The sequence below is a fragment of the Botryllus schlosseri genome, chromosome 2 (genome assembly GCF_051294905.1).
Source record: "Botryllus schlosseri isolate E-star chromosome 2, Bs_hap1, whole genome shotgun sequence".
Classification (NCBI taxonomy): Eukaryota; Metazoa; Chordata; class Ascidiacea; order Stolidobranchia; family Styelidae; genus Botryllus; species Botryllus schlosseri.
The window spans coordinates 40102995-40128575 of record NC_137237.1 but is presented as its reverse complement, the minus strand read 5'-3'; the positions used below and the strand labels follow the sequence as shown (position 1 = coordinate 40128575).

The window sequence follows — 25581 nt, the reverse complement described above, 5'->3', positions numbered from 1 at the left end:
AACCCTAGAAATAGAAAAATGTGTCAAGTCTTCGTGGTGCCATCTCGGTCATTTTCGGATATGTTCGTAGATCGTAGAGTTCTCAGCAAAACTCCGCTACATGTTCTCTCTACGTGAAACGGTCGAATTTCGAAATTGCTATAATCAGTCTGCGCGATGCATCTACTCTCGAAGATAATTTGACATAATTTTATCGCTGTTTGTAAACTCGGGCATCATTATAAACATTGAAGTTGGTAATAGAGCGATCGTATCGCACCATTCACTACAATTACGATATCGACATGCCGGGCTGTGCGTCGCGTACGATTCAATTCCGGATTCATTCTGTAACAAAAATTCGATCGACCTTCTAAATTTGTGACGCTATCTTTTTTTGAGATGTCACTAGGGCCGACGCAATTATAGGAGTACTCGAGTCTGAATCGAGTATTCATTCCACTGATTCGTGTCGAGCAGCATTCAAAGATGATTTTTTTCGAGTACACTGAAATGATACCATCCTTGCTACTAAGAGTCCATTTGTCAACGCAAATGATAGTTTCGATGCTATTTCTCCCTATGAAAGTCTCAAAACTTTGATCGGTCGTATTACAATATACGAAACATGTAGTACAAAGCTACGCACGTTAGTGGAATTGATGTATCTGTGCAGTCGTTATCAAGTCACAGCATTGTCACAAAGTGTAATGACATAGTTATGGTAGAAAAGACCAAATCATCTTTATTGTGATGTAGAACTTGCATTATATTCCTTGTGGTCGGACAAAGGATACATATTTGAACTTTTCACTTCATTCACACTGCCTTGATATCATAATGAGTGATACCCGAACACTCGGCTCGAAGCCTATACTCGATTCAGAACCGAATCAATCAGGTATTTGATTTTGCCAAACCCTCATCGCCAGTCACTCACCCATTCAAGTATTTGATGAAAAGGTAACAAGACATTGCGACGAAATGTCGTTGCAAATTTTAGCCTTTATCGGAAAATAATGCTCGCAATTTGTATCGTTGAAAATGCATTTCCTGGGCCGTTACAATCTATAGATTACCTCGAAATAGAAATGAGTCATCGTCGAATCATGGTCTGTCTTAATCCAAAATTGACGATATGATTCTGAATACACTGGCCGATTGCAAAACGCCGCACATCTCAGTCATAATTCCTTTTATTTCTAACAGCACAGCCTACGAGCAGAAGAGAAAAAACGCCATTTAAATAAAAAAATGAATTTACTGCATAAGTTACGGGAAAACGGAGGCATCCGACGACTAAGAGCGCGTCTGATTTGATTCGGAAATGAAAAATCGACCCCTTTAGACGGAGACACAGTGAACGCACCATAATCACATCTCGGGTCCAATCTGAACCAGAACTAAAGTCGCAACACCTTTACGCCAATAAACAAAAATAAATCAGGAAAAAAGAACCAGTTCAACGTCCGCATCGAAAATGTCAGCATTCGTATCTTGAAAGGGATTCTGATTCAAATATTTCCGCACGACGACGCTAAACCTCTCATGAAAATTCACAGATAATCAAATATCATCAAATAATTCGGGCATGAAAACAACGCATATGTAGAACAGAATGTGCAAATTGATTTTACAAATTCGTTGACTTTCACTGTGTAACGCACATAAACGTTAGGTGTGAATTCTATCAAACGCGGAAATAAACACTGTTTTGGTTAGAGACATTGTGGCTAGAGGCCCCCGATATCAGATTTTTGAGCCTATACCGATAAAAACCGACCTATTCGATATTCAAAAGATATAGCATCTAGTTTGAGGCACATTTCAAAAACTTCATAGCATTGATTTGAAAAGCTTTACTGCCATTTATATTCTTGAAGCTTGAAACTAGAAAGGTTGCATCTGGACGTGTGTAAGCTATAACAAAAAGCTCAATATTCCCAGTGTAGCAGTTCAGACTCCATAACACCATGCTGGACGTCGCGAACTAACCGATAATATTTACCTCTTAAGGCCGACACCGATATTTCCTTCCAAGTGTGATATCGAGTCGATATGATCAACGAACCAATGATAATGGGCCTCTAATTGATCACTTGATTTCGAAAGTCATGCTGATATTGAAATTTTTAGCCTTCCATTTTTGTCACTTCTAGGATTCTAAGATATAGATGTCGCTAGGCTGGAAGGTCGCCATTTTCACACGCCGACGTCACAATGGTAGAAATTGCGCATCAATACTTGGGATACTCGAAGGGCGAGTATTTCCCGTGCCTGTGCATGGTCTGGTATTGGTGGTAGTAGGTCTGAGGCGCTGGGGTGGAATATCGCAGTTGATATCCGTGCGTCGCTATTGCGATTTCGTCTTCGTGAACTGATTGAAGCACCGACGTTTGATTCGGGGGGTAGAATTCATGGGATGGGTATATAGGGGGTTGCGTTTGGTGGTAAGAAACTGGGGTGTTGATTCCGTAACTGCCATCTGAAAACCAACACAGTCCGTTGCTAGTAGAGACAGCGGTTGGGGGCGGGGTCGCGATTTGGGGTAATACATCAGGGTTTCGGCAAATTAAACCTCTCCCTTCGTCTTGGTTTGCGGTTTGCTCCGAAAAAACGTTTTCCCGCTCTCGCCCGATCTCGGACGACGCCCCCGTCGCGTCGCAATGATTAGACGAGTCGGACGCAGGTGACCGCGTCATGCGCGAATTTTCCGCGTACTTCGCCGCGTGCACCGCCGTGTCCGGTAAAGCTTCATGGCGCGGAATTGGATCCGGATCCGGGTTTTCCTCAGAGTTGTGGCGCATTCGCAAATCCTCGGCTTTGTTTTCGGGACTAATTTCTTCGTTCGCGATTTCAGACGATTCTTTCGAGGAATTTTGTGGATCTTTGGTGAATTCGAAATCTTCCGTGTTGTCGCGTTTCTGAAGTTTTGATCTATATATTATTATATTGTATATAGCTCATATTGCTTTACATTTTCCTTTATATATATATATATAATTATTCGCTATCGGTTTAAGATAGATGGATAGATATATTAATAAGGCTAGTAACAATGATTCGAGTTGAGCAGGGAGAAATGATTTCTGTGAGTAGTGAAATGAAATAATACGCTCCTTGTTACTAAGACCTGACTTGAGTTTAAAAAAATTTTTGCTACTTGCATTTCGTTTGTATCGTAGATTTTGCACTGTCGGTGAACTCATCATTTTACAGCTTGTAGCCTACTTTATAGGCCTACCTTTGTCGACAGCCCCTTGTCTGCTCATTGTGAATCATAAACAAATAGGTTAACGTGGTGTTATTATCGAATGTTAACATTCGATAGTGTTATGCTCAACGTATTACCGCAATATCCTAACTCAAGCAAGACTGCGTGGGCATTGAATAGTTCTTATATCAAGAAAAGCATGATGAAAAATTGTGATGTAGAAACCATTGTCAGAAAGAAGCAACACGGTTTGTCGCCAGCAGTGTACGCACAACTTCAGTGTTGTCAGCCAACAAGTGCTTAGCTACTTAGTAAGGACAGACACTTTCTCACTGAGAATGTAGGAAAGTATCTTTCGTTGTACTACAACAAATTTTAATTTTTCCCACCATAATACGTGATGTAACTACTAGAATTCTTCATAGGGCCAGATTTCGTCAAAATAATTTTTTTTCAGGTAAAAATCTGTCAGTTTTTGAGTCAAAAAAGTTTTTTCAGGCCAAACTACTTCGTAAGGACAGACAGTTCCAACCTGAAATGAAGATAAGTAGTACAATTCTAACATTATGTAAGAAACACCGAACTTGCATGCGTTAGGTCAACATTTGGTCAAAATTACGTATTTTATAGTCAAAATTTTGATTTTTGAGGTCAAAATCTTCCGTTTTTTAGGTAAAAAAAACTGCCCTACTTATCAACCACAATTATGGTTTAGATACTATTTTACACTTTAGTAGCCCATAAACCTGGATTGCTAAAAAAACGCCATCCAAAGCATGCACCATCAAGCCGACTTGTGCAACCACATAACTCGATGAAGTTCTGTAATTAGAGCGAAATGCTAGTAATTTAATTATTATTTAGTTTGTGAAATGTTTCTATGCTCTAATCCTAATTGTAATCTAATTTCTGATTTTCCTGAAAATGCTACAGAATAACTGTGTAGTGCGAGACGAGGCCAGCTTGATGTAGAGATATTTGCTTTTTTCATGATTCTGAGAAATAACTCTGATTTGATATGCACTGAACTTGATTTTTGTTTTATCTCTTTACAATTCGAAATTGAGTTCAATTTCCAAGGTTTTGCGAATTCAGTGATTCCAATTCTAACCAAAATCGAACAGGCTGAAACTTTTGTAGTTGTCCGACTACGCACGTCAGTGGAAATGACATGACACGCTCAACCCGCAGCATCATCACAAAATGCAATGAGATAAGTACAGTCCGAAAAATACTAAAACATCTTTATGTGGGGCAGAACTGGCATTATTATGTTTCAGGTGATAAAAAAGTGCATATCCTACCAACCGTTAATATAATCTCACCTCTTTTTTCTCTTTCTTGAATCGCTTTCTTCGTCTGAGGTAGCTCCCGTTTTCGAACATGTTGTAGGAATCGGGGTCCAGGGTCCAGAAGCTTCCTTTGCCAGGTTTGCGGTCGTCCCTGCCGGCAAATATTCGTTCAGGCATCGGCATATAACTAGTTGGCTATGCTTTGGTTTTGGGTCGTTCAGCCGTGACTCATCATAATCAGTAGAATTTATTTAGACTATACCAAGCTTTATTCGTGATCTACACATGAATGAGATATTGGCGACTGTAGCCCAAAACAGTTATTCTAGGGTACGCACACTTTCCCAATAAGTGAAAATGAGTCAATACAACAATTGATATGGAGATATATCCTAGTGGTGTAGTGGGTTTAGTTTACGTGTACCACCCCGATAAATCCATAACAGGGGGTCATATACAAATCCCTGTGATATATCTACAAAAGGATTGATATTTTTGACTCATTTTCGCCCATTGGAATGGTGTGAAAGCACAAGTTCGTACCATAAAATGTCGTTTACTCTATTTCACCCCACGCTATAGTGAAATCTAATACACTCTTAGAAAGAGTGTGTATTCACACCTGTTTACCACCCGTGATATACGGTGTGAAAATATATCCGTGGTACACGAAATCCGAACCTACATCAGATTTACACCACGGTATAAATAAAACGCAACATTTTAATCTACATTATGCATGTACGTAGGAACATAGGATTTGTAACCGCGGTATCATTCAGATTTAGGTTCTGTGTTCGTGTACCACTTTTTGGGAGTGAAAACGCACCCTTTTTGCTAAAATTAAATAAGCTTTGGGCATCGGCCATGTTAGCATATGAGTTAAGGTTAGAGTTGGTTTGGATTATGTCAATGGGTCGTTCAGCGTTAGGATTACAAAGGCATTATATTGCGGCTAGGATTTAGGTTAGTTTTGGGTGATAAAGTCAAAAGCTCAAATGACGCGCGAGCTTTTTCTAAATGTGTTGCACATAATACTACTATAAAACTACTCGAATGTTATAATTGCGATGCCGGCTATTCCAGACAGGTGACTGGTGTTTAAAAATGCTACGCATTTAGCTCGACACGGCCACGCACCTGGGTATTTTGACGAAACATTCGTTGAGAGAGAGGTTGTGTCGAATGGAGTTCTGCCAACCCTGTTTGTTCTCTCGGTAGAATGGAAAACGCTCCATAATCCACTGGTAGATTCCGTTCAATGTCACCTGAAAACGAGAAACAAGCTCCGTTTTTAGTATTCATAGTGCTTCGACGTGTATGGCCAATTCCAGAGGTGGTCAGTAAAGATGTACTTCTACTTCTCCCGAATACTAAAAGCCTACTTACACTACATTCTCAAGAGGTTATGTTTTCAATTACTTCTACTTCTATACCACATTACATTTGGTAATTCGGATTTTGAAAAGTAGAAATTAGCTTTTTGATTAGTCTTATGAGTGAAATTGTCATAACAACCGTCTGAGAAAGTTCCTGTATCATGATAACTGACTATAGATTTGCTAGATTATTTCACACATTTCTATTGTCGTTTGCGTTGGCTGTGAAGATTGATGTTGAAATTCGTCAGATTAATTGCGACACTTCACTCTTAGCGAAAATAGTCAGTGTATTCAGTCCCTAAAGATGGTACACGGTAACAGAACCTAACTCAGAATTATATAGCGTAGCAACACCGACTGCTTAGAATCCACTGACAATTTTACTCCCGGAATCATTACTCCTTGCTATTCTGCTACTTCCATTGTTTACAGCCTTGTACAAACCAGCAATATATTTAGTTGACGGTCAACTACCTACTAACTTTTTGATACGGTCTAGCTTTAGTTGAAAATTTTGGAAATAGAGTAGTTCTAGTTCCAGACCTAATTGCGGATTTCACAAATTATTTAGTTGCTCCACTACCAAAAAGCATGTGTCATGTACGTATGTATTGGAGGGAGGGGGTGCTTCTCGGTAAACTGAGGCCTTTTACACCATGCCTGTTCATTAATACAACTATAAGTCCCTAGTGGACAATATAACAAAGTCTAACAGTGATTGTACCGTGTAAGGACTTTGAAATAGCGAACTAAACGAAAGTGGAATATTGTGTCTATGAGCGGATGTGTCATCGTTTGGCGTGAATCGTGATACCGGTGTTCTGTTGCGCGATGTTCTTGCATTCACTGCCGGCTCAGAATCATCACTACTAACAATGTGTAACCATAGGGCTGGGTTTTCGGGGTGGAAACCCCTCCCATTTCAAACTTGTACTGATGTTCATGTGGAATGTCGCTAGGATTCCGATAAAATAAAAATGAATCAGTTGCTTCGGAATTGAGTCTAATTAGTTCTGTTTAAGTTAATCAGTTGCGAATTTTTAAAGGTTGTTAGTTCTAGTTCTACGTCTAGTTCCGAGTTATGAAAACGCAATAGTCTGTACGCGTCTGATTGCTTATTATTACGTAAAAATGCGGCGAACCTTTTTGTCTGTGGCGTCGTTGATGGCCATCGCTATGAGCGCGATGTAGGAGTAGGGCGGCTTGACCATATCCTTGTTTTGGTGCGGGTGGGGGTGATGGCTCGCTTGCCCGTAGGGTGGGTACGGGGAATGGGGTCCGTGAGGCATGTAGTGATCATGGCGGTGCTGGTGAATCCCTGAAAATGAGAAAGTATAACAATTGTCACGCAACGTGAAGGAAAAGAGGCATCGAGACATATTGGTACTCGAAAGAATTCCGTTTTTAACAACGCGACTCGAATCGTTACAATCCACACTAGAATCTAAATCGAATCTTGTTGATACTATACTTCTTGGTGGAAAGGATCGTGTCATTTCATTACTAGAAAAATAATCTATTACTACCAGGGCTATAAACAATGAATCGAGTATTACTCGAATGATTCGAACCGGGTGTAGTGAAAGATGATTCTTTCGACTACTGACATGATATGCGCTCCCTGCCACTAAGAGTTCATTTGATAACTAGAACAGTGGCTCTCAACCTTTCCGTCGATGCGGGCCCCTTTTGGGCAGTCACGGACCCTGCGGACCCCTAAGCAATATTCCCTCTAATTTTTGCCGAGTCTGCGCGCACTCACCAGCTCACTGCGCAGACCCTTGGAATACAGCGCGTAACGACTAAAAAAAGGTTATCACTGCGGATTTCTTGTGCGCAACTTATATTTTCTGTGCGCAGAGACCGTGTCAGCAGTGCGCATTTGCGCACGTGCGCAGCTTAGAGGGAACATTGCCCCTAAGGTTTTAATTCCAAGTAAGCTAAATTATCGTGCAACCGTCATCTCTTTTGTCCAAATAGGAACTGCATGTTAGTGATAAACAACAGTATGATGACTAGGGCCATTTAAAGTCATTAAAGTCATTAAAGTCATATTTTTTTCTATGCATCATTAAGTCGTGAAATCAATTTTAACGCAAAAACCGCATCCATATGGGGTATATTAAGAAAGTTATAAAGTCATATAAAGTCATATTTTCCTGGTTAGGTCATATTTGAGTTATAAAGTCATATTGTTGTATACTTTAAATAAAAAGTGCCAATTGAAGCAATTACGCACTAAGAAAGTAAGGCAATTTCTGATTAAACGAAGACAAACTGTAAGGTTAGCCTACATAACATTACAGTCGCAGACCTATGAGGTCACACATTGCATTGTGTTGCTACACAATCTGTTTTACTTCTGTGCACTGAAGTGAAACGTCATTTGAAGTTCAGAGACTTAGTCAACGCATGGGAAGCTGAAGGAGTTATTGTAAAGAGCGTCAAAGATTCAGTGAACGATCCAAAGTTGACGAGTCAGTTAACAGAAATATGCCTCCACTACAACAATATTTCAAACTTGATACTGAAAATGACAAAGTTGTACGTGCCCTATCAAAGAGGCTCATGCTGATCTAAATGCCCTCGATTTCGGAAAAGATCCGCTTGAGCTCAAAAATTACATTAAGAAGCGATTGGACAAAAACGATGTGAAACCAATTATTGAGCTACAAAGACAAGACATTTCACCAGAGCTGTATGCAAAACTGCAGAAGTGTCAACCAACATCAGCGTCTGTGGAGCGCTCAGTTTCCTTACTAAAGTCATTTTTACGTCCAAATCGTAACTTTAAAGACTCCAAATTCCACACTACATGAAACTGCACTACAAAAGTGGTTTAAAATAAAAATGGATGTGTATTACTGTTATGTTGTTCATGTCTTACTCGTCAGTTCCATGAGTGACGTTGGTTACATGTAAAAATACACGATTTTCGCATAAAGTCATATAAAGTCATATTTTCCCGAAAATAAAGTCATATGATTGATTTCTTAAGGTTATATAAAAATGGCCCTAATGATGACCTTTTTTGTAAATAATATCATACTGTCAGTAGAAATTACGCCTATTTTATTATTTCAAAGCGAATTCTGCAGCTACATTTCTTGAAATATAAGGTTGTGCCTTGAAAATACGAGCCTTCGATTTGATGTGAACGAGTGCCGAATATCCATTTCCACAAAGATAGGTGAAGGCGAATGTAATAATAACGCGTAACCCATCCGAAGACGCAACATATGTGGCCCCAAAATGGGGGAAGATATTTTAACGAACCTTTTGCGTACACTGTACAGTCTAGTCCAGAGGTGGGCAAACTGCGGCTCTTTCAGCCTTTGGTAGAGGCTCTTTAATGATTGCACAACAGAGACACGCGTTTCGCCATTTTGGTAGAAAATTTTAGGGATGCATTCTATCGCGTATATATGCGTATTGTTATGTCCTTATGGTTTACGCCAGACTGGTAAAAGTCAGGGGACGGCGGAACTACACAGACTACTACAGTGTTGCATATCGAAGTCTCGAATCAAGTTAACATAAACGTTTCACCCGCAATAATGGTGCCGGGTCAGTGGGCATCAATCAATGATTGATCTCAGAAGGTCATTCTGACGATGCGAGTCTTGAAGTTTTAGCAGTTATGAAGCGAAACTGCATCGTGATTTTCCAAATTTAGAAAATTACAAATTACGTTATCAATCATTTTCAATTTTGGAGGTTTCGAGGACCCCCTAAAAATGCTTCGCGGACCCCAGTGGTTCTCAACCGCGGACGGTTAGGAACCACTGAACTAGAATCAAAGTTTCAATCATATTTTTCACTGTGGAATGCTGTAAACCTTGATTGGTCGTGTCGCAGCATACGAAACATGCAGTAAAATGCTACTCACGTTAGTGGAAATGACATAGTTGTGTTCAGTTATGTGTTCAAGTTATGATCAACTCACAGTACTGCCACAAAGCGTAATTAAATAGGCATGGTCGAAAAAATACAAAGTCATTTTTCATATTATGTATAACTGGCATTTTATTCCTTGTGGTAGCATAAAAGGTCTATGTTTAAACTTTCCACATATTTCATACTGTGGTGGCGTCATAATTAGTGCTGCTCGAATAGTGGACTCGAATCCCAATACTCGACTCAGAACCGAATCAGTCAGATACTCGATTTTACCCGGCTCTAGTTATGATAGTTAAAAGATCTCCATAATCGCTCATCAAACACCCCGCACTGCCGCTAGTCCGTAAGAAACGACCGGAGCATTTTTCTGATACAAATCAGTGTCAAACATCATCTCAAAAACGTTTTCAAAGTTCATCGGCTCGTTCAAAGGCCGATTACTGGCGAAGATAAACTTGGCTTTATGTCGCAGCCGTCTCCGATGCGTTACATCCCAATTAAGATCGCAATCTGGCCACGCGCGCAAATTACATCATCAGATTGCGATTTGGCGAATTAAAAAAGCTCCCTGTGAAATCGTAGCGTTCGGTACGGCGTAACAACGAACCGCTAGCCGTCATTTCCAGTCAAAAGTGTGCGACCGCACGGCGTAGGTAACTTAATAGCGTGTTACAAGCACAAAGACATTCGTTCTATTGACAAGTGACAGCTTTGTCGATTCCAGTAACATTGCTTTGATCACAACAGTCACTGCAGGAATACATGTATGATAACACGAAGTGTGACTTTAGTCTGCCGTTAACTCTTGATAAAATGCACCCGTAAAGTCATCGAGTTATCGTTGGGGCAAAATCTGAGTGATCACTTGAGTGATTCGATTCTGAGTCGAGTATCGCTCATTATGACAACAATCTAAATGATGTGAAAAGTTCAAATGTGTACTTTTTTGTGACAACAATGATCACAATGCCAGTTTTACATCACATGAAAGATAATTTGTCACTTTCTCGACCATACCTATTTCATTGCTGTTCGTGACCATGCTGTGATCACGATTATCAAAGATATGTCATTTCCTCTAACGTGCGAACCTTCGTACTACGCGTTACGTATACGGCCATACCCTCAATTCAGTTTACAAGGCTTCCATAGAGTAAAATAGTATCGAAACTATGATTTATCGTTGTAAATAATACAACTCTCATTGGCAAGGTTCGTATCATTTCAGAGCTCGAACGAATCTGCAGAGTCTCACTGCACGACTCAAAACATCAGAATGAATACTCGATTCAGATTCAGAGTGCTCGCATCATTGTGTCCAGTCATAGTTATCATAAATGTATTCCCGAAACGGATTCGATTTATGTACCGTGAACCAAGTTATTGACGGTAGCATCGGTAACGTATTTTCGCCTCGTTATCAACGGCAACTTCATCGAAACACGGTCAGACCTCGCGATATAACGGGACGCTATCGAGCGTAGAAATCACAATGGATTTCAGCGCCCGATGACATATTGACTTCCGACAGGCCGTCGTAAATCTGGCGTGTGGGAAACGGTTCGGTAGGCCATGAGTCGCAACAAGATTCATGCGGTGATTCTACTCTTTCCGCCTTTCAAACTCTAACGAGTTGAGACATTTGTGAATTCCCAGGCAGCCCATTTTAGAAATTCAGCAGCGGCCTTCGAGAAGCGCGACCTTTCGAATAGCAAGCCGCCCACGGATGAGTCTGCTGGTTTATCCGCGAGTGAAATTCAGTTGTGCTTAAATGGGCGTTTCCTGTCCTTACAATGCTTTAGTAGCACAAGATACTGGATAATCACCAATTGTGTCGCACCCTGCTCATGCTGATACCTGCATCGTACGTTAACTTCTTGTTGTGGAATTGTAGAGTTTGATGTGATTGTAAAGTTCAACATCCCGAATGGCTTGTTTTAAATGGGTTGTGTTTTAAGGCTGGGCACAATGAGTAGTACTCGAATCCAAATCAAGTACGAATCGCGATGATTCGGGTAGAGTGGTGAGAGACGATATTGTTAAGTCCCAGATGATTCGTCCCTCTCCAAAACCAGTTAAATTATCAACTAGAATTATATTTTCGAAAGTATTTTCCATTACGGAGCCTAGTAATCTTGATTGGTCGTATCGCAGCATACGAAACATGTTCTACAAAGCCACGCAGAACACACGTATTTGAAAATGAGATATCTGTGATATCATGATGAATTCGCAGCATTGTCAGAAAGTGTAACGGAATAGGTATGGTTGAAAAATGCCAAATCTGCTTTTTGCGGTGCAACACAGACATTTTAACAAGCCATTTAGGGTACTGAACTTCAGAGTAACGCGAAACAATACTTCATGTCTTTAATTTATTCGCTACAAGCTTTTCGACTGACTCTCATCAGTAGCGAACGTCAGTAACAGGGAGAATCAAATTAGAAATGAAGGTACTATTTTGTCTGTATGACGTAACAATAACATGCATTATTCTCATTTTGGTCGCATAAAATGTACATATTTTAGCTATCCGCGTCATACTGTAATGCAGTTATAACAAGTGATACCGGACTCGAACCATGATACTCTGAAACGAATCACGAGCGGTATGATACTAGATTTTGTCCAACCGTACTTACAGCACCTTATCGAATTGTGTAGTGCAGTGCTTTTCAACCTTTTTGAGCTTCATTCGCACTCTTTTTAGAAAATAAATTTCATTCGCACAAGCCACCGAAAATTGTTATACAAAAAGAAAATGAAGATATTTAAGAATATTCTGTTCAGATGTGCAACAAATTGGCTAGTATAGCTTTTAGGCCATGAAGTGTCTCATTAATAAGGCAACTCTTTTCCCTCGTTTTGATTTCAACTATTTCACTAAAACGCTTCTCGGCCAAACAAGTTTTTGGATTTTGTATAATAACGCCTACCATGGTGCTTGGATGGCCAGGTCTTAAGAACTGTTCTGCACTCCTATCCAAAACACAGCGTATTTTCCACGAGTGAAAAACGCTTGCTGGCAGAAATCGTTTTTGAGAGATGACACAAAGGTCCAGGAGGGTCCAGTTTGTCGAAAGGGTGAAAAATACACATGCTTATGTAGAGGCTTGTGCCTGATATCTTGGAAAATATAGTCCAGTAACATCAAGGATAGTATGCACATTAGAGCTCGCTACCTTATGATACGTTGCTCCAACTTGTGTTCCATTTTTTATCGGTTTCCTATTTTCTGTCTCGCGAGTATATGAGAACAGCAAATAAAGTCACGATACTGTATGTTCGGCTCTTCAGCTAAATCTAACTTGAAAATTCATGACAGTTTAGTAACCTTAAAGCAGCTTTTCAGACTACCACCAAAATCTGAATGTTTGTGGCATCTTGCGACCCGAGCCTCACCCATGAAAAGGAATTCATTTTTAGTATTACAGTAGTGTGCTACGATTTTACGGACATCTATGACATACAGAACGCGCACACCACAATTCTACCCAACACAGCTCTATAAAATATGTCTGACGCACGTGATTTCAAATTAGGGTGAAGTAAATTCCTCTGCGTGTCGCATTTGTACTACTGTCTACTCAGATTGCAAGAACGGGACTATTCCGTGCCGACAACGGAGTATATCTATATCGAAAGGTTTGGCCATCCAATGACGGTCATTTTTTGGCCAAGGTTTTGTCGCCGCTTATGTTTTTGGGACCGCATTTTATCAGCGGTTGGTTGGCAAAAACTTCACGTCTTCATGTGCCCCGACACAGCTAGGGGTTGGCCTCGAAATGAATGACTCTCATAGGCCTGAACTCGCTCCTTGCACACCCCTACACTAGTTCATCCCAACGGTCTTCGTCCATGTTTTCCAGAAAAAACATACGGACAAATCTTATTATGAATTCAAACCAAAGGTCGGCTGATTCTCATGATCAAGCCATATTTTCTGCGTGTCTGTCTTATTGACTACAGTACCCAACACAGTGACCTTGGATATATGTAAAAACTATCGCAGGACTTTTTGCAATAAATTCAACAAATATTACATACATATTATCAGATAGCTCTCGCACCGTATCGACCCAAAATTATACTCATGCGGTCCATACTTGGAATAACCCTTGAAGAAGTAAAAATGTGTGTTACAGTAACATGCAAATGTGAGAATGTAATGATGGTATTTACTACCTCGCGCTAATCGAAGAGTGATTACGAAAATATGATGATTGTTTAGCGAAAGAAAGCAGAAAGTCAATTTGACGTCATTTTTTCAGCCTGTCGCAGGCTCAGACGGGCTCGTATACTGTATGTCTGCAACAACACCAGCTTCCAAACCTGGTTTTTGATTACGTAATAATTAAAGTGCGAAAATGTTAATTCACTACGGCTTGTGAGAGCTACGATTAGTGGTGCGTCAAGTTAAACAAGTTTTTACAATTGCGTCTCAACTATACAGCAGTTACACTGCCTTGAATTTCCAATAAGGTTTATTTGAATTATTCCACGTCAGAATAATTAACAATTATTTACAATTTTCATTCGCACTCATCCGGATTTTTCATTCGCACTGTTCGCACCACCTTCGTCATTCGCACTGCATTTTTTTTCATTCGCACCAGTGCGAACCGTCACACAGGTTGAAAAGCACTGGTGTAGTGGATTTGATGACATCGTTAGCAATCACAACACTAGCAGGTATTCGGGGTAATCTCTATAATCCCACAGTACCCATTTGTAATCACAAAGCCCACACGGCTGGGATGATATCATTGGGGTAGTTTACGACGCAAAGATTTTTTCATAACACAGCGGGCCATTTAGTTTTTAGTTCAAATTGACACATTCAGCTGATCTAGCAAGCAAATGCCGGTCCAGAAATACTGTTTGATTTATCACGCTACTCCGCGTGTGCAATTCGACATTTGCCTCCAGCAATATTCCAAGTCACACTTGTACAAATACTAGTGCAGTGGACGGTCAACTAACTACAGACTTTTTGAGTAGTTCTAGTTCTATTGGCTAGTTCTGGTAAATGAGCCGTTTTAATTCTAGTTCTATATGCTAGTTTTGAAATGTAAGTTGTCCTAATTCCAGTTCTAGTTGTTAATTTTGAAATGTGATTAGTTCTAATTCCAGATCGAGTTGCGAGATTTGAAAAGTGAGTAGCTGCAGTTGTAATTCTAGTTTCACATTTTGAGAACCATTTTACGAATCTGATTCTAGCAGCTACATACACAACAAATTTCCACTCGGCCGCCATTTTGCGTAGAAACAATGTTTGTCCAACTCATGCAAATTGTAATAAAACACAGCACTACCAATGAGTGTGTCGTTATACAAGTGTGCTGCGACACTCTTCATATAATGCAATAATGTGGTACATGTAAAATAAACACACGCAATGTTATTTTAACTTGCGCCGGTTTTGAGTAAGAGTTATGCTCAGCGCCTTAATTCACTTCATTACAAGACGCCTGAAATGACTTAATCGCCCACCGAGCTTCAAACCACGCCAGATCCATATCATTTGTCAGGCACGGGTAGTCGAATACGTTTTACCGGAAATTCGCAATCAGTGAGTTGCATATGAAAAATCAACATGGTGGTTATTATGTTACATTTCAAACCATCATTTCATATGAAATCATTCACAAAGTTTTATACGGCCCAACGATAGCTCCGATATTTATTTACATTTCAGAACTATATAAAACATTCGGAATCATGTTTAAAATGACAAGAAAACTATTTTACAACAACCATCAATGTATCGCACACTGTGATATGTGTGCGTCGATATAGCGGCTTTAGCCTTTAGCACCATCCATTTAATAACTCGCAGTCAGCGCATCAACTAGAATAGCTGCTATATGCAAGGCCGGGCTCGCTAAACCGAATTTAAAATAACGGACGCAATATTGATTGTATTTCTCGTGACCAAGGACAGTGGAACTTACGTGAGAAGATTTTTGCGTTAAAAATCAACCATTTTGATAGCAGGATCAATAAATTATTTGTGATAAGCATATGGATGATATAGTTGTCTGATCATGATGTCAACCTTTTAACCCTCCAAGTTATAATCAATTGTTGAATTTGACATTTAAGGTGCTTCGAGTATATTGGTTATTTTACACCAGGCCGATATTCTTTGTTATGGACCAGATCTGTCGACTTGCAACACGGCCCATTTTCGTTCTAAGCTTTTGAAAGATACAGCGCACGCGGATCAGATGATGGCGGAATGCTTCATAATCTTTATTTAGGTCTCCGCCCCTAAAACATAATCGAAAAGGCTACGGACCTACTCCGAAAGATATCGGGGTACGCTGCTCCATATTACGTGAATCATGTACTGTTTTATATTTGATGACATGAAGCTCACTTGATAAGCATGGAAGAAAACGAGCCTCTTGTTGGAGGCAGAAAACCTCAATATACGATTGATTAGTCTATTGATATTGAAATAAACTCAAGTATTTTCGGCTGAAACTCGTCAGGGGTAATCTTCATCATCTAGTAGAGAATTGGAAAGAAGATTGACATTTCTAACCCGAATTTGCGTACTACTCAACAAGAATGCAGCTTCCGCCATATATAACCAGACGTTACCGTGGGTGCTCAGGACCGGTTATTATTTTTTCAGCCTCTTCCTGCAAACGCGGTTCAGGGAAGGAACACGGTAAGGTAGACGCGTTCGCCCGCATTTCCGATGTTATGCACATTTTCATTCAATAGAGACAAAGATATTTATGCGGCCTATTTTCCGGCCTGGGCACCCACACTTTCTACGCAAATGATAGGATCCGAAACCAGAAGAAATAGCGAGCGAACAATCGATGTTGTCCAGTTATATCGGCCCACTCAGACTTACGATGCCATGCATATAAGTATCGATATAATATAGTCTACGTTATGTCTATGCTATCGTTTATTTATTTTTATGAAATATACATGCCTTTTGTTGACTTGCTCTAGACCAGGGCGGGCTACCTACGGCCCGGCGGCCGCAGCCAGCCCGCGACCGGATTTTGAGCGGCCCGCGGACACTTTCCGGTGTTACATGATAATGTGACCCGCGGTTCTACATACATTTGCGAGCAAACATTTTCGACCATGAACAATGAACATGAATAAGACAAAGCTGCGTTCCTATAGAACAGGTCTTAACGTGCAGTCTTTACTAAGGGTTTCTACAGCCGACATGCAGTCAGAGTTCAAGGAACTAGTTGACAACTTTCATCGACCACAGATGTTTCATTGACTTCGACTGCTATTGAAGTACGTTTGGTTAATAACTAACTTCATTGAATGTTGTTTTTGACCTCTGTGCTTTAAACTTATAATTTACATTAAATACGGTTTATTCCTTGTATAGATGGATAAATATGCGAAAACTGTATCGATTCAGGAATCCGACCCACGAAGAAGCCTACGTCGTTTTCCCATATCCAGCTGCCAACTGGAGAAATCAATTGCCCGACCCTGCTCTAGGCCAAGGCGGATGCTGGATTTAAAGACTTATATACTTCAAGTCGTTTCGTCACCTTCCTATTTTTCATTATATCTCAATCTTGCGGTGTATTGACCTCATAAAAATTCCAATGAAATGACTCTCACTCTGACCGACCCACAAATATTACAACATGTAGTTGAATATGTTAGATCGGCGGGAAGAACGTTAAAAGCTACAGGGGCGACTGTGCACTAAGGCCTTGCGGCCCCTCGTCGTCACCCTAGTCCGTACCGGATTTTCACTGGTGCGACAAATATCTATGTCTATATTCATACTGTTTGTACGCACATCGGTAGTGTGTTATTTTCGTGTTTTATATTATGAATGTCCTCTAGCATTAACTTCACTCTGTCAATTGTATAATAGATTCATTCGGAATGAGCCCGCATATTTTCGGCTGATGCTTGTCAGGGTTGCTCGTCAGCAACTAATATAGAGAATTAAGAAGAGCTTTTTATATCAACAATTGTATCGCCAAATATGATGTCAGTGACCTGATGTTTCGAATAATCGATGTCACTGTCGCAAAAATCCTACAGACTTTATGTTCTCCACTCTACCCACTGTTTAATGTATAATAATAATTCGCCCACTCACACTCATACGCGTGTTAAAATATTTCATGGAGACAGTAACCATTCACTGATAACGGTATAAACCAATGGTCATCAACCTTTTCCAGCTTGCGAACCGGTCAAATTTCAAACATAACTTTACAGTGAAATTTAAAAAATGGAAATCAGCCAAAATGTGGGTTTCGGGTTAGTTTGGCGCTCTGGCCCAGTTGGGAGGGTTGGTGTGGGGCTATATTCCATTTCCAGACAGTATTACAAACCCTGTTAACGGGTGTACCATCATCATATTGTGATTATGACAGGATCACGCACAGAATGAATTAGAATTTTAATGTAATGAAGAATTTCCTGCTGTATTTTTAATATCACGCACGTTACGATTGGTTTTATTGAAGCTTAATAAAGTCCTGTTAAAACCACCAACTTGATTTCGTATGTTGCATTTCTGTTGAAAGAAATCCGACTTTGCTCATCGCTAGATTCTATTACAATGTCAAACGTCGCGAAATTGTGGTGTTGTATTTTGTCAAAATTTGTCAAAACGACTTCTTACCTTTCACATAGTACTGATCCTAAGCGAGTGTTACGCTGTTTATAAACAGTACACAGAACTTGTAGCATTGCGACTAAAGCTAATTAGCAAGCAGACTACGATCAAGACGTCACGTCTCTGAACCCGTTCTAAATTAGTTTTAGATTTAATGTTTTAATTCTTCAATTCATTTTCAAGCCTCCAACCGCTGATGTAAACCATAAACGAAACAGTGGATTTGACAAAATTTTCTTGATATCGTTAGATAAACAAGTCTACGCTACTGTATTGTACAAAATCCAGTCGCCCGCAGTAGATGGGCAAAATCCAAATGTCTGGTGTACGGTGCGCTACGTTTCTGCGAACCATCGTCTTCGATAACATCGTATTTTTAATCTCAAACTATCAACTATGCCGATAAATCGTCTCGATTGAGCTTACCCACATATTGTAGCATCGCAGGTTAAATAATCACCGCATGTCCACCGGTTTCAGAGCATTAATCATTTCCAAGTCCTGAATCACGCCCGCGTCTAGTCCTATACACTTGCTAACATTCTACCGTGTAGGAACGATACGGTGGGTGATTCGCAACACAAACTACGCAGTGAATCAAAATTGACAAAAAAAATATTTGCCCTGACATGAATGAAAATAGATTAAAACAACAGCGTGGAAAAATCATGTTGTTCCTCACCTGCGACGTCGATGGGTTGGTAAGTCCCGTGTTGGTATTGCGTGTAGTACGGATGCTCGGCGCTGGGATACATGTTTGGCGGCACGGCGGCTGTTATTTGCGGCAAAGGAGATCTGTGCGACGCAGGATGATGAGGAGAAGACGGGTAACGAATTTGCATCGCCATACTCCGGCATAGACTTTGTTCAGAAGGCAGCTATCAATTTCATTCGTAACACAATCCTGTTCTAGTGCTAAGCGACACTGTCAATCGACCTCACGCCTGGCGTTAGCAAAATGGTGCATCCGACACTTTCCGTATGCTTATAAATCTCACCCGCGGCCGTTGATGAACGAGATAGATCGCGAAAAAAGGTTGCGCGAAGAAACATCTAAAGATTCAAGCAACGGTCGCAACGCGTCGCATTAAAACCGAGCTTATGTCGCGGACTGAACTGTGATGAATCTAGATTTGTGACACCGCGCAGGTGCGGCACCACGCGGATTTAGTTGCTTAAAGATTTCGCTTAACAGAAACGATTCGAATTTCCGCCGGGCTTGTACAAACTAATGAATTTTCAAAATGCGCGACTAGAATTAGAACTAACAACCTTTCAAACTCGCAACTTAGTAACTCAAAATCAAACGCACAACAATAGATTCAATCCTTGTATATTACAGGAATTGCTTCGGTTTAACGTGCGTGAGTCATAAGTCCTAGTTTGAAATGAAAGGTGTTTCAACCCCTATAATCTACCCGCTGGCTACGCCATTGCTGGTAGTGATGACTCTGAGTTAGCAATGGCTGCAAGAGCATCACACAACAGAACTCTGGTATCGCGATTCACGCCAAACGACAACGCGTGTTTTCTAGTTGTTCGACCAATATAATTTGTTTTAATAAAAGCAACTTGAACTAGAGCTATTCGATAATGGCAATCTATGACTAGAATCAGAACTAGAACTACTGAAAAACCATAGTTGAGTTGACTGCCAATCAACTATATTGGTAAGTTTGACCGAGTCCGAGTTCCGGGCCTCTGTGGCTCTGTCGAGGTGACACCTGCGAAGGAAATCGAACGTCTCTGAACCACTATTTGTCGCTCGATATCTGGGTTAAATCTACAGATATTAAAACCAGGGAATCTAAGACTTCCGTTTCATACTCTAAAGGAAGATATAGGACCAAAATAGTCGATATTCTCCCGTCGTTGAATGAATCTGTAACGCGAATTAGTATCTTATTTACCTCTATAGCAGACCTGGTCAAAGTGCGGCCCAAAAAAGTTGCTTGAAATTCAAAACATAAAGCCTACTTTTTATTACTGCTGCGTGGACTAAAACCATATGCTGTATAAACTGAACGGAAAATCTGTTTACTTTCGAGCCTGTTCATTAATATGTCGCGATTACGCAGCCTACGAACCTCGCATGCGGATTCAAAATAAAGTCTACGTAGCAACTTTTGCCGTAACAATTTAAGTCGCAAGAAGTCACCAAACCTTTTTTGTTGACATTGTCACATTACACCAGTGGTTCTCAACCTGGGAGTGCGCCCCCCTTGGGGGGCGTGAAAGAATCTGAATGGGGGGCGCGAAGCCGTGGTCATCTGAAAACTGTTTTCGCGCTCCGCGCGATTTACCTCCAATTCATAGTTATTACTCTGCGTATAGTCCGAATTTCATATTCAAGATTTCTCTCATCAACTGTCATTAGGTTCCACGCCATCAAACTATCCGTTGGGATTGCTAGCATTCCGGTTTATTTCGTGATATGACCATAAGGCGGGCGCGAAATATTTCACTGTCATTAAGGCGGGCGTGTCTAAAAATGTTTGAGAACCACTGCATTACACGGTCTGTCTGTGCTTCAAATTATTACGGGATACTTTTTTAAATTCATAATTCGTAAAACATATCAATCAGTGCCCGTGATTCCTATGTGACATCATCACCCGTAAAGGATGGTTGGGCTTGTCAAAAAAGAAAGCAGAAAGCTGAGATTCAAAGATGGTTTGGCGCACTGAATATTAGTCTACTGAAGTCAGGAGTAACCCCTTTTATTTAGTAGTTAGTAGTGAGCAGATCGCAGTGTTTAGGGACCATAACTCAAGTCGGTCTTATGATAAAACACGAAGCACTCGGGACTCAGCCAAAGGAGTGCGTAGGCCTACTTCAGAAGAACTACCAGCTTCGTTCCAGGCTCTTTCGCCAAGCTGCACACAGTGAACACTGCTCGGAAGGCAGCGACCACAACAATAACCATTACAGTATCCGAAAAAACGTTTTAATGTTTTGATAGAAAAGCGCGATTAGGGGTTTAATGAGAGTTCAAAATGTATCATGTTTAACATTGTTTCGAAGTATCAAGCCAAATAAGCATTATTTTGGGGAATTAACCGTCACTTTCCCATTCCCTAATATCAATAACACCCACTGTGCAGAATTTATTGGCTAACAGTATAATGTACTGCTTTCAATTTAATAATAAAATGAATACGCTTGAGAATACAGCTAAAAAATTACTCGGCCCGCCAACGTATTTCCTGCTTCTCATTTGGAAAAATAATTGCCCACTCCTGCTCTATAGCCCACATTTCATTTCACAGCCTGATCTTGTTTTGTTCCCAGGTAGAAAACCAACCCAACAAGTCCTGACCTGAATCGTTACATTTTAAAGACATCTTGCAGAATAATCATTATAAAATAAGTTTTACTGTCCTCAAATATCGTTTTCACCGAATCGTTTCACAATAACATATCGTCATTGGGAGGGAATGAACGCTGCGGTCAACACCTTCCTATCTTTCCATTATATTGCATGCTTGTGGCCTTTTAAAATGGAGAAATTATGAATAAACTCAACTGAACTAAAGTTATTCACTAGATTTTTTCTACTAACCTTCAAATGAGGCCTTTAGAAGATATAACGACGGTACGATTTATTCCTAACAAGTGCAAAAGATCATAGCTATGCTATGAATAAAAGATATGAAATTGAAGCGAAGGAAAAGTTGGAATCACTCTCGAATTCCAGAAAAAAGTCGAGGCTGATCATTTTAAAAGTTTCTAAGTTGGAATAAATTCCTAGATAATGAACAATAGACAGAGTGGCGCTCCATAATCCAGATCATAAAGAACACATCCGATATTACAAGTGTCCCACAGCCGGCGGTGATTAACGTCCGTACTCCTTGCGAGCCTCGCCAAAGGCGCGGTTACGTAACGATCGTCCTGCATGCACGTGCAGTAAGTTTCAGTAATTACTGGCAACTCGATATCCGAGATTACGGTGTCCAGTAAATAGAGGTGTATTGGATTACCCGAGTAACTTATAATGAGCGAACATCAGTTTACAAGTGCCTTGTGTAGTAAGATGGGGAATAGTTATCATGTTCTACTTCCATGATCATAATTACGCGCCCGCTGCTATATTGAGGAAGCTGTGGTACTGCTACTAAACTCCAAACACTTAGGTATGAGCGCACTAGCGTTTCAAGTTACATTCAACGATTCGTGGCCGGCCATAGACAACTAATGGACGGCCAAGGTTTGGCGACCAGATCTAACTAGAAAATGATATTGATGGCATAGCACTGTGCTTCGCAGCCTTTTTCTGTTCGCGACTCACATTAATGCAAGTTAAATTGTGTGACCCACTATGAGATGGACCAAACCATGAAAAGAAATAATGAGTATAGAAATAATGTATTGAATACACCTGCAATTTACTATTAATCCGAAAGTTGAGCTCGCATATATTAGATATTATCAGATCAAATCTAGGCTTAGTGTGCAACCTTTAGGGTGTCAATACACACTCTGTTCGCTTAGTTTGGATGACCAGCCTCGCAGTCACGTGTTCCGCATCTATCCACAGTTATCTTTAGTCGGACACTTCATTTGGAGGTTAGGACCGAATAGCAGAGACGGCGTTTGAATCTTCCATGACGACAGTCGCACATACTGACCCTTGCATGTCTCAAGTCTCAGAAAACTCGATCGACAGAATCAAGGGTTTGATCTGGAATTTTGATCACTTGTCTATTTTATGTTATCTCCTGATACCAGTTAACAAATTGTATGATATGACTCGAGACTGCTGTAAAATAGTGGCACAGTGTTACCACTCCCCCAGTTGCCTCATAAAAGCCTGTAGCACTCATGAGTCTTATTGGGATAGCCCAATATATGTTGGTCGGCTAACCTTCGTAAAAAAAAATTTGCCCAGGCGGCATGTCACACAAGCAACTATTAGAGCTGGGCCCAATGATTCGAATACTCAAATCTGAATCGAGTATTAACTCTAATGATCCGAAGTGAGTAGTTTGAGATCACGGTGTAGGTCGCGACCTAAATCTGAGTTTTAAAGGCTCTCGCAACCCAAGCCTCACACATCAAAAAGAATACAGGTTTAATATTCGTATATGCTACGTTTTTACGGTCATTTATAACATAGAGAACGTACAAACAGCATTTGTACACAACGTAGCTCTATGCAACATGTCTGACGCACGCGATTTCAAATTGGGGTGCTTTACACTTCTCTAGGAGTCAAAGTTGTACTGCATTTGTACTATAGGCCTAATTGTCTACTCAGATTGCGAGGACATAAGGAATACCATTCGGTGCCGACCATTTCGACGACCGGACGTATCAATATGTTTTGGCCAACCAGCGACGGACAATTTCGGCCAAGGGTTCCTCGTCGTAGATATTTTTGACGTCGCACTTTGCCCAACCGTATATTGGCCTAAACGCCATGTAGTCATGTGTCCCGGCACGGATGGCTATGGCCTCTAAGGACCAGCATATGATACTTCCGAACTCGCTTGCACACCGCTATACTGAAGCATACCAACGGTTTTCGACGGTGTTTTCCAGAGAAACCAATGTCGGACGAATCTCATCAAGAATTAAAGCTAAATTGTGTAGCCTCATTCAAAGGTCGCACATTCCCATGATCAAGCCATACTCATACTGTAGTAACGACTTTTCTGCGTGTCTCGATTATTGGTTATAGTACCAACATAGTGACTTCGGATATGGATAAGGAAGTCGCGCGAATTGCGAATAAATTTTTTAGTTGCAAGAATTTCACGATCGCGCTCGTGCCGTCGCGACCCAAATTTATACCCTTCGCGACCCATACTTTAAGAACCCCTGACATAAAACATAAAATCGCCCTATAGCTGTCATGCAGAGATCTATAAATCTTGAACAGAAAAAATGAGAGAAGATGCGAACCATCATTGCGAAAGAGTTGGCTGTGCACCAAAATTCTCATTCCTATTTGTACTTCTATCACCAAGTTCGACGGTCCTGTCCCTGATCTTGGAACCATTGCTAGGTCAGAGTCATCACCGCGAACAGTGGCGTAGCCAGGGGTTCGAAACCGTCCCATTTCAAACTCGAAATTCCGTCCCTTTGAAATGACGATTCTGTCTCCCCCATTTCTTAGGTAATTAACAATTTACTAAACCGTGTCATCGTTTATTAATTATAGTCGTGTTTTGGTTATTTATAGTTGCGGATTATGGTAGGCCGTTAGTTCTACGCTCCTGCCGAAAAGAATGTGTGCTTCGACCCGTGTACCACTCCAGATGTACGGGTGTCAATATAAACCCGTGACACTTGAAACCAGAAACAACTCAGACTTATACCACGGTATAAATTAAAAACAACATTTTAATCCAAATTGTGCTTGCACCTAAGCACGTAGGATTTCAGACCGCGATGTTATTCTGAGGTAGGTTCTTTTTTCGTGTACCATCCTTTTCGGCCCTTTGGGTGTGAATACACACTCTTTTCGGTAAAAATGTAATAGCTCCAGTGGTCAGTATTGAAAAGTATGAATTTCTAGTTTCAGTCATAGTTGCGCATTATGAAAATTCAGTAAAGTTCGAAAAATGTTTTCGAAAAGATCATCCAATTGAGTTTTCAGGCATCGCCCGTTTTGAAGTATATTTTTATAGTTTTCTTCGAAACTTCATCTCTGAGTAGCGCAGGTAGCGTCTGGAGGCGGTTGCATTAATCCACCACATTCCGTTGTCCCCTGTTCTGTAGAAGATTCCATTCAGATTGGCGGAGACACAGTTACGATACCACCAGCCTCCGTTTCGTTTTTTAGCGCAATTATGCGAAGACTTGGTGTCATATGTTGTGAATTTTCGGTTGTTGTGATGAGAGAGAGCATCGTATGTTGCATTTCCGGAGAATCCTGATACGGTCAGTGTGTAGTTGTCCGTACCGGGTCCGATGCGGAAATTGCTAAATAATAAAAAATGTTGCGGTTGTGGAATAAAGCCAATTTTGAAGTAAATTGGTCCAGTGCTAGGGGTAGGGCCGGACACAAAAATTCGACTGCTCAAATCTGAATCGACAATTAATTTTCATGATTCGAGTCGAGTAGTGAAAAATCAATTCTGCGAATACTGAAATGATACGCTCCTTGCGAAAATAACGAAAATTATTGTGCCGATGCTATTTCACACAGTGGAATGGTCGTATCGCAGCATA

At 40.6% G+C, this 25581-nt stretch overlaps 1 protein-coding gene across 2 annotated transcripts; it reads right to left on the bottom strand.

The window, feature by feature from the left end:
* Window positions 1-1157: 1157 nt before the first annotated feature.
* Window positions 1158-19507, bottom strand: LOC145459041 (uncharacterized). 2 transcript variants are annotated; one of them, XM_080337623.1, is made up of 5 exons: window positions 19085-19507; window positions 7010-7185; window positions 5626-5753; window positions 4519-4636; window positions 1158-2903 (listed from the first exon to the last, which is right to left on the bottom strand). In XM_080337623.1, the coding sequence occupies exons 1-5, from the start codon at window positions 19248-19250 to the stop codon at window positions 2217-2219; spliced, it is 1275 nt and encodes a 424-aa protein (XP_080193749.1). In that variant the 5' UTR covers window positions 19251-19507; the 3' UTR covers window positions 1158-2216. The 2 variants fall into 2 exon arrangements, with proteins under 2 accessions (XP_080193749.1, XP_080193754.1); XM_080337628.1 differs by lacking the exon at window positions 19085-19507 and adding an exon at window positions 18829-19032.
* Window positions 19508-25581: the final 6074 nt, after the last annotated feature.

Coding starts and splice junctions, on each gene's coding strand:
- LOC145459041 (XM_080337623.1), bottom strand. CDS start 19,250: ATGGCGATGCAAATTCGTTACCCGTCTTCTCCTCATCATCCTGCGTCG. Junction 7,186..19,084: donor CCAACCCATCGACGTCGCAG/GTGAGGAACAAC, acceptor TCTCATTTTCAG/GGATTCACCAGCACCGCCAT. Junction 4,637..5,625: donor TGTTTCGTCAAAATACCCAG/GTGCGTGGCCGT, acceptor ATTTGCCGGCAG/GGACGACCGCAAACCTGGCA.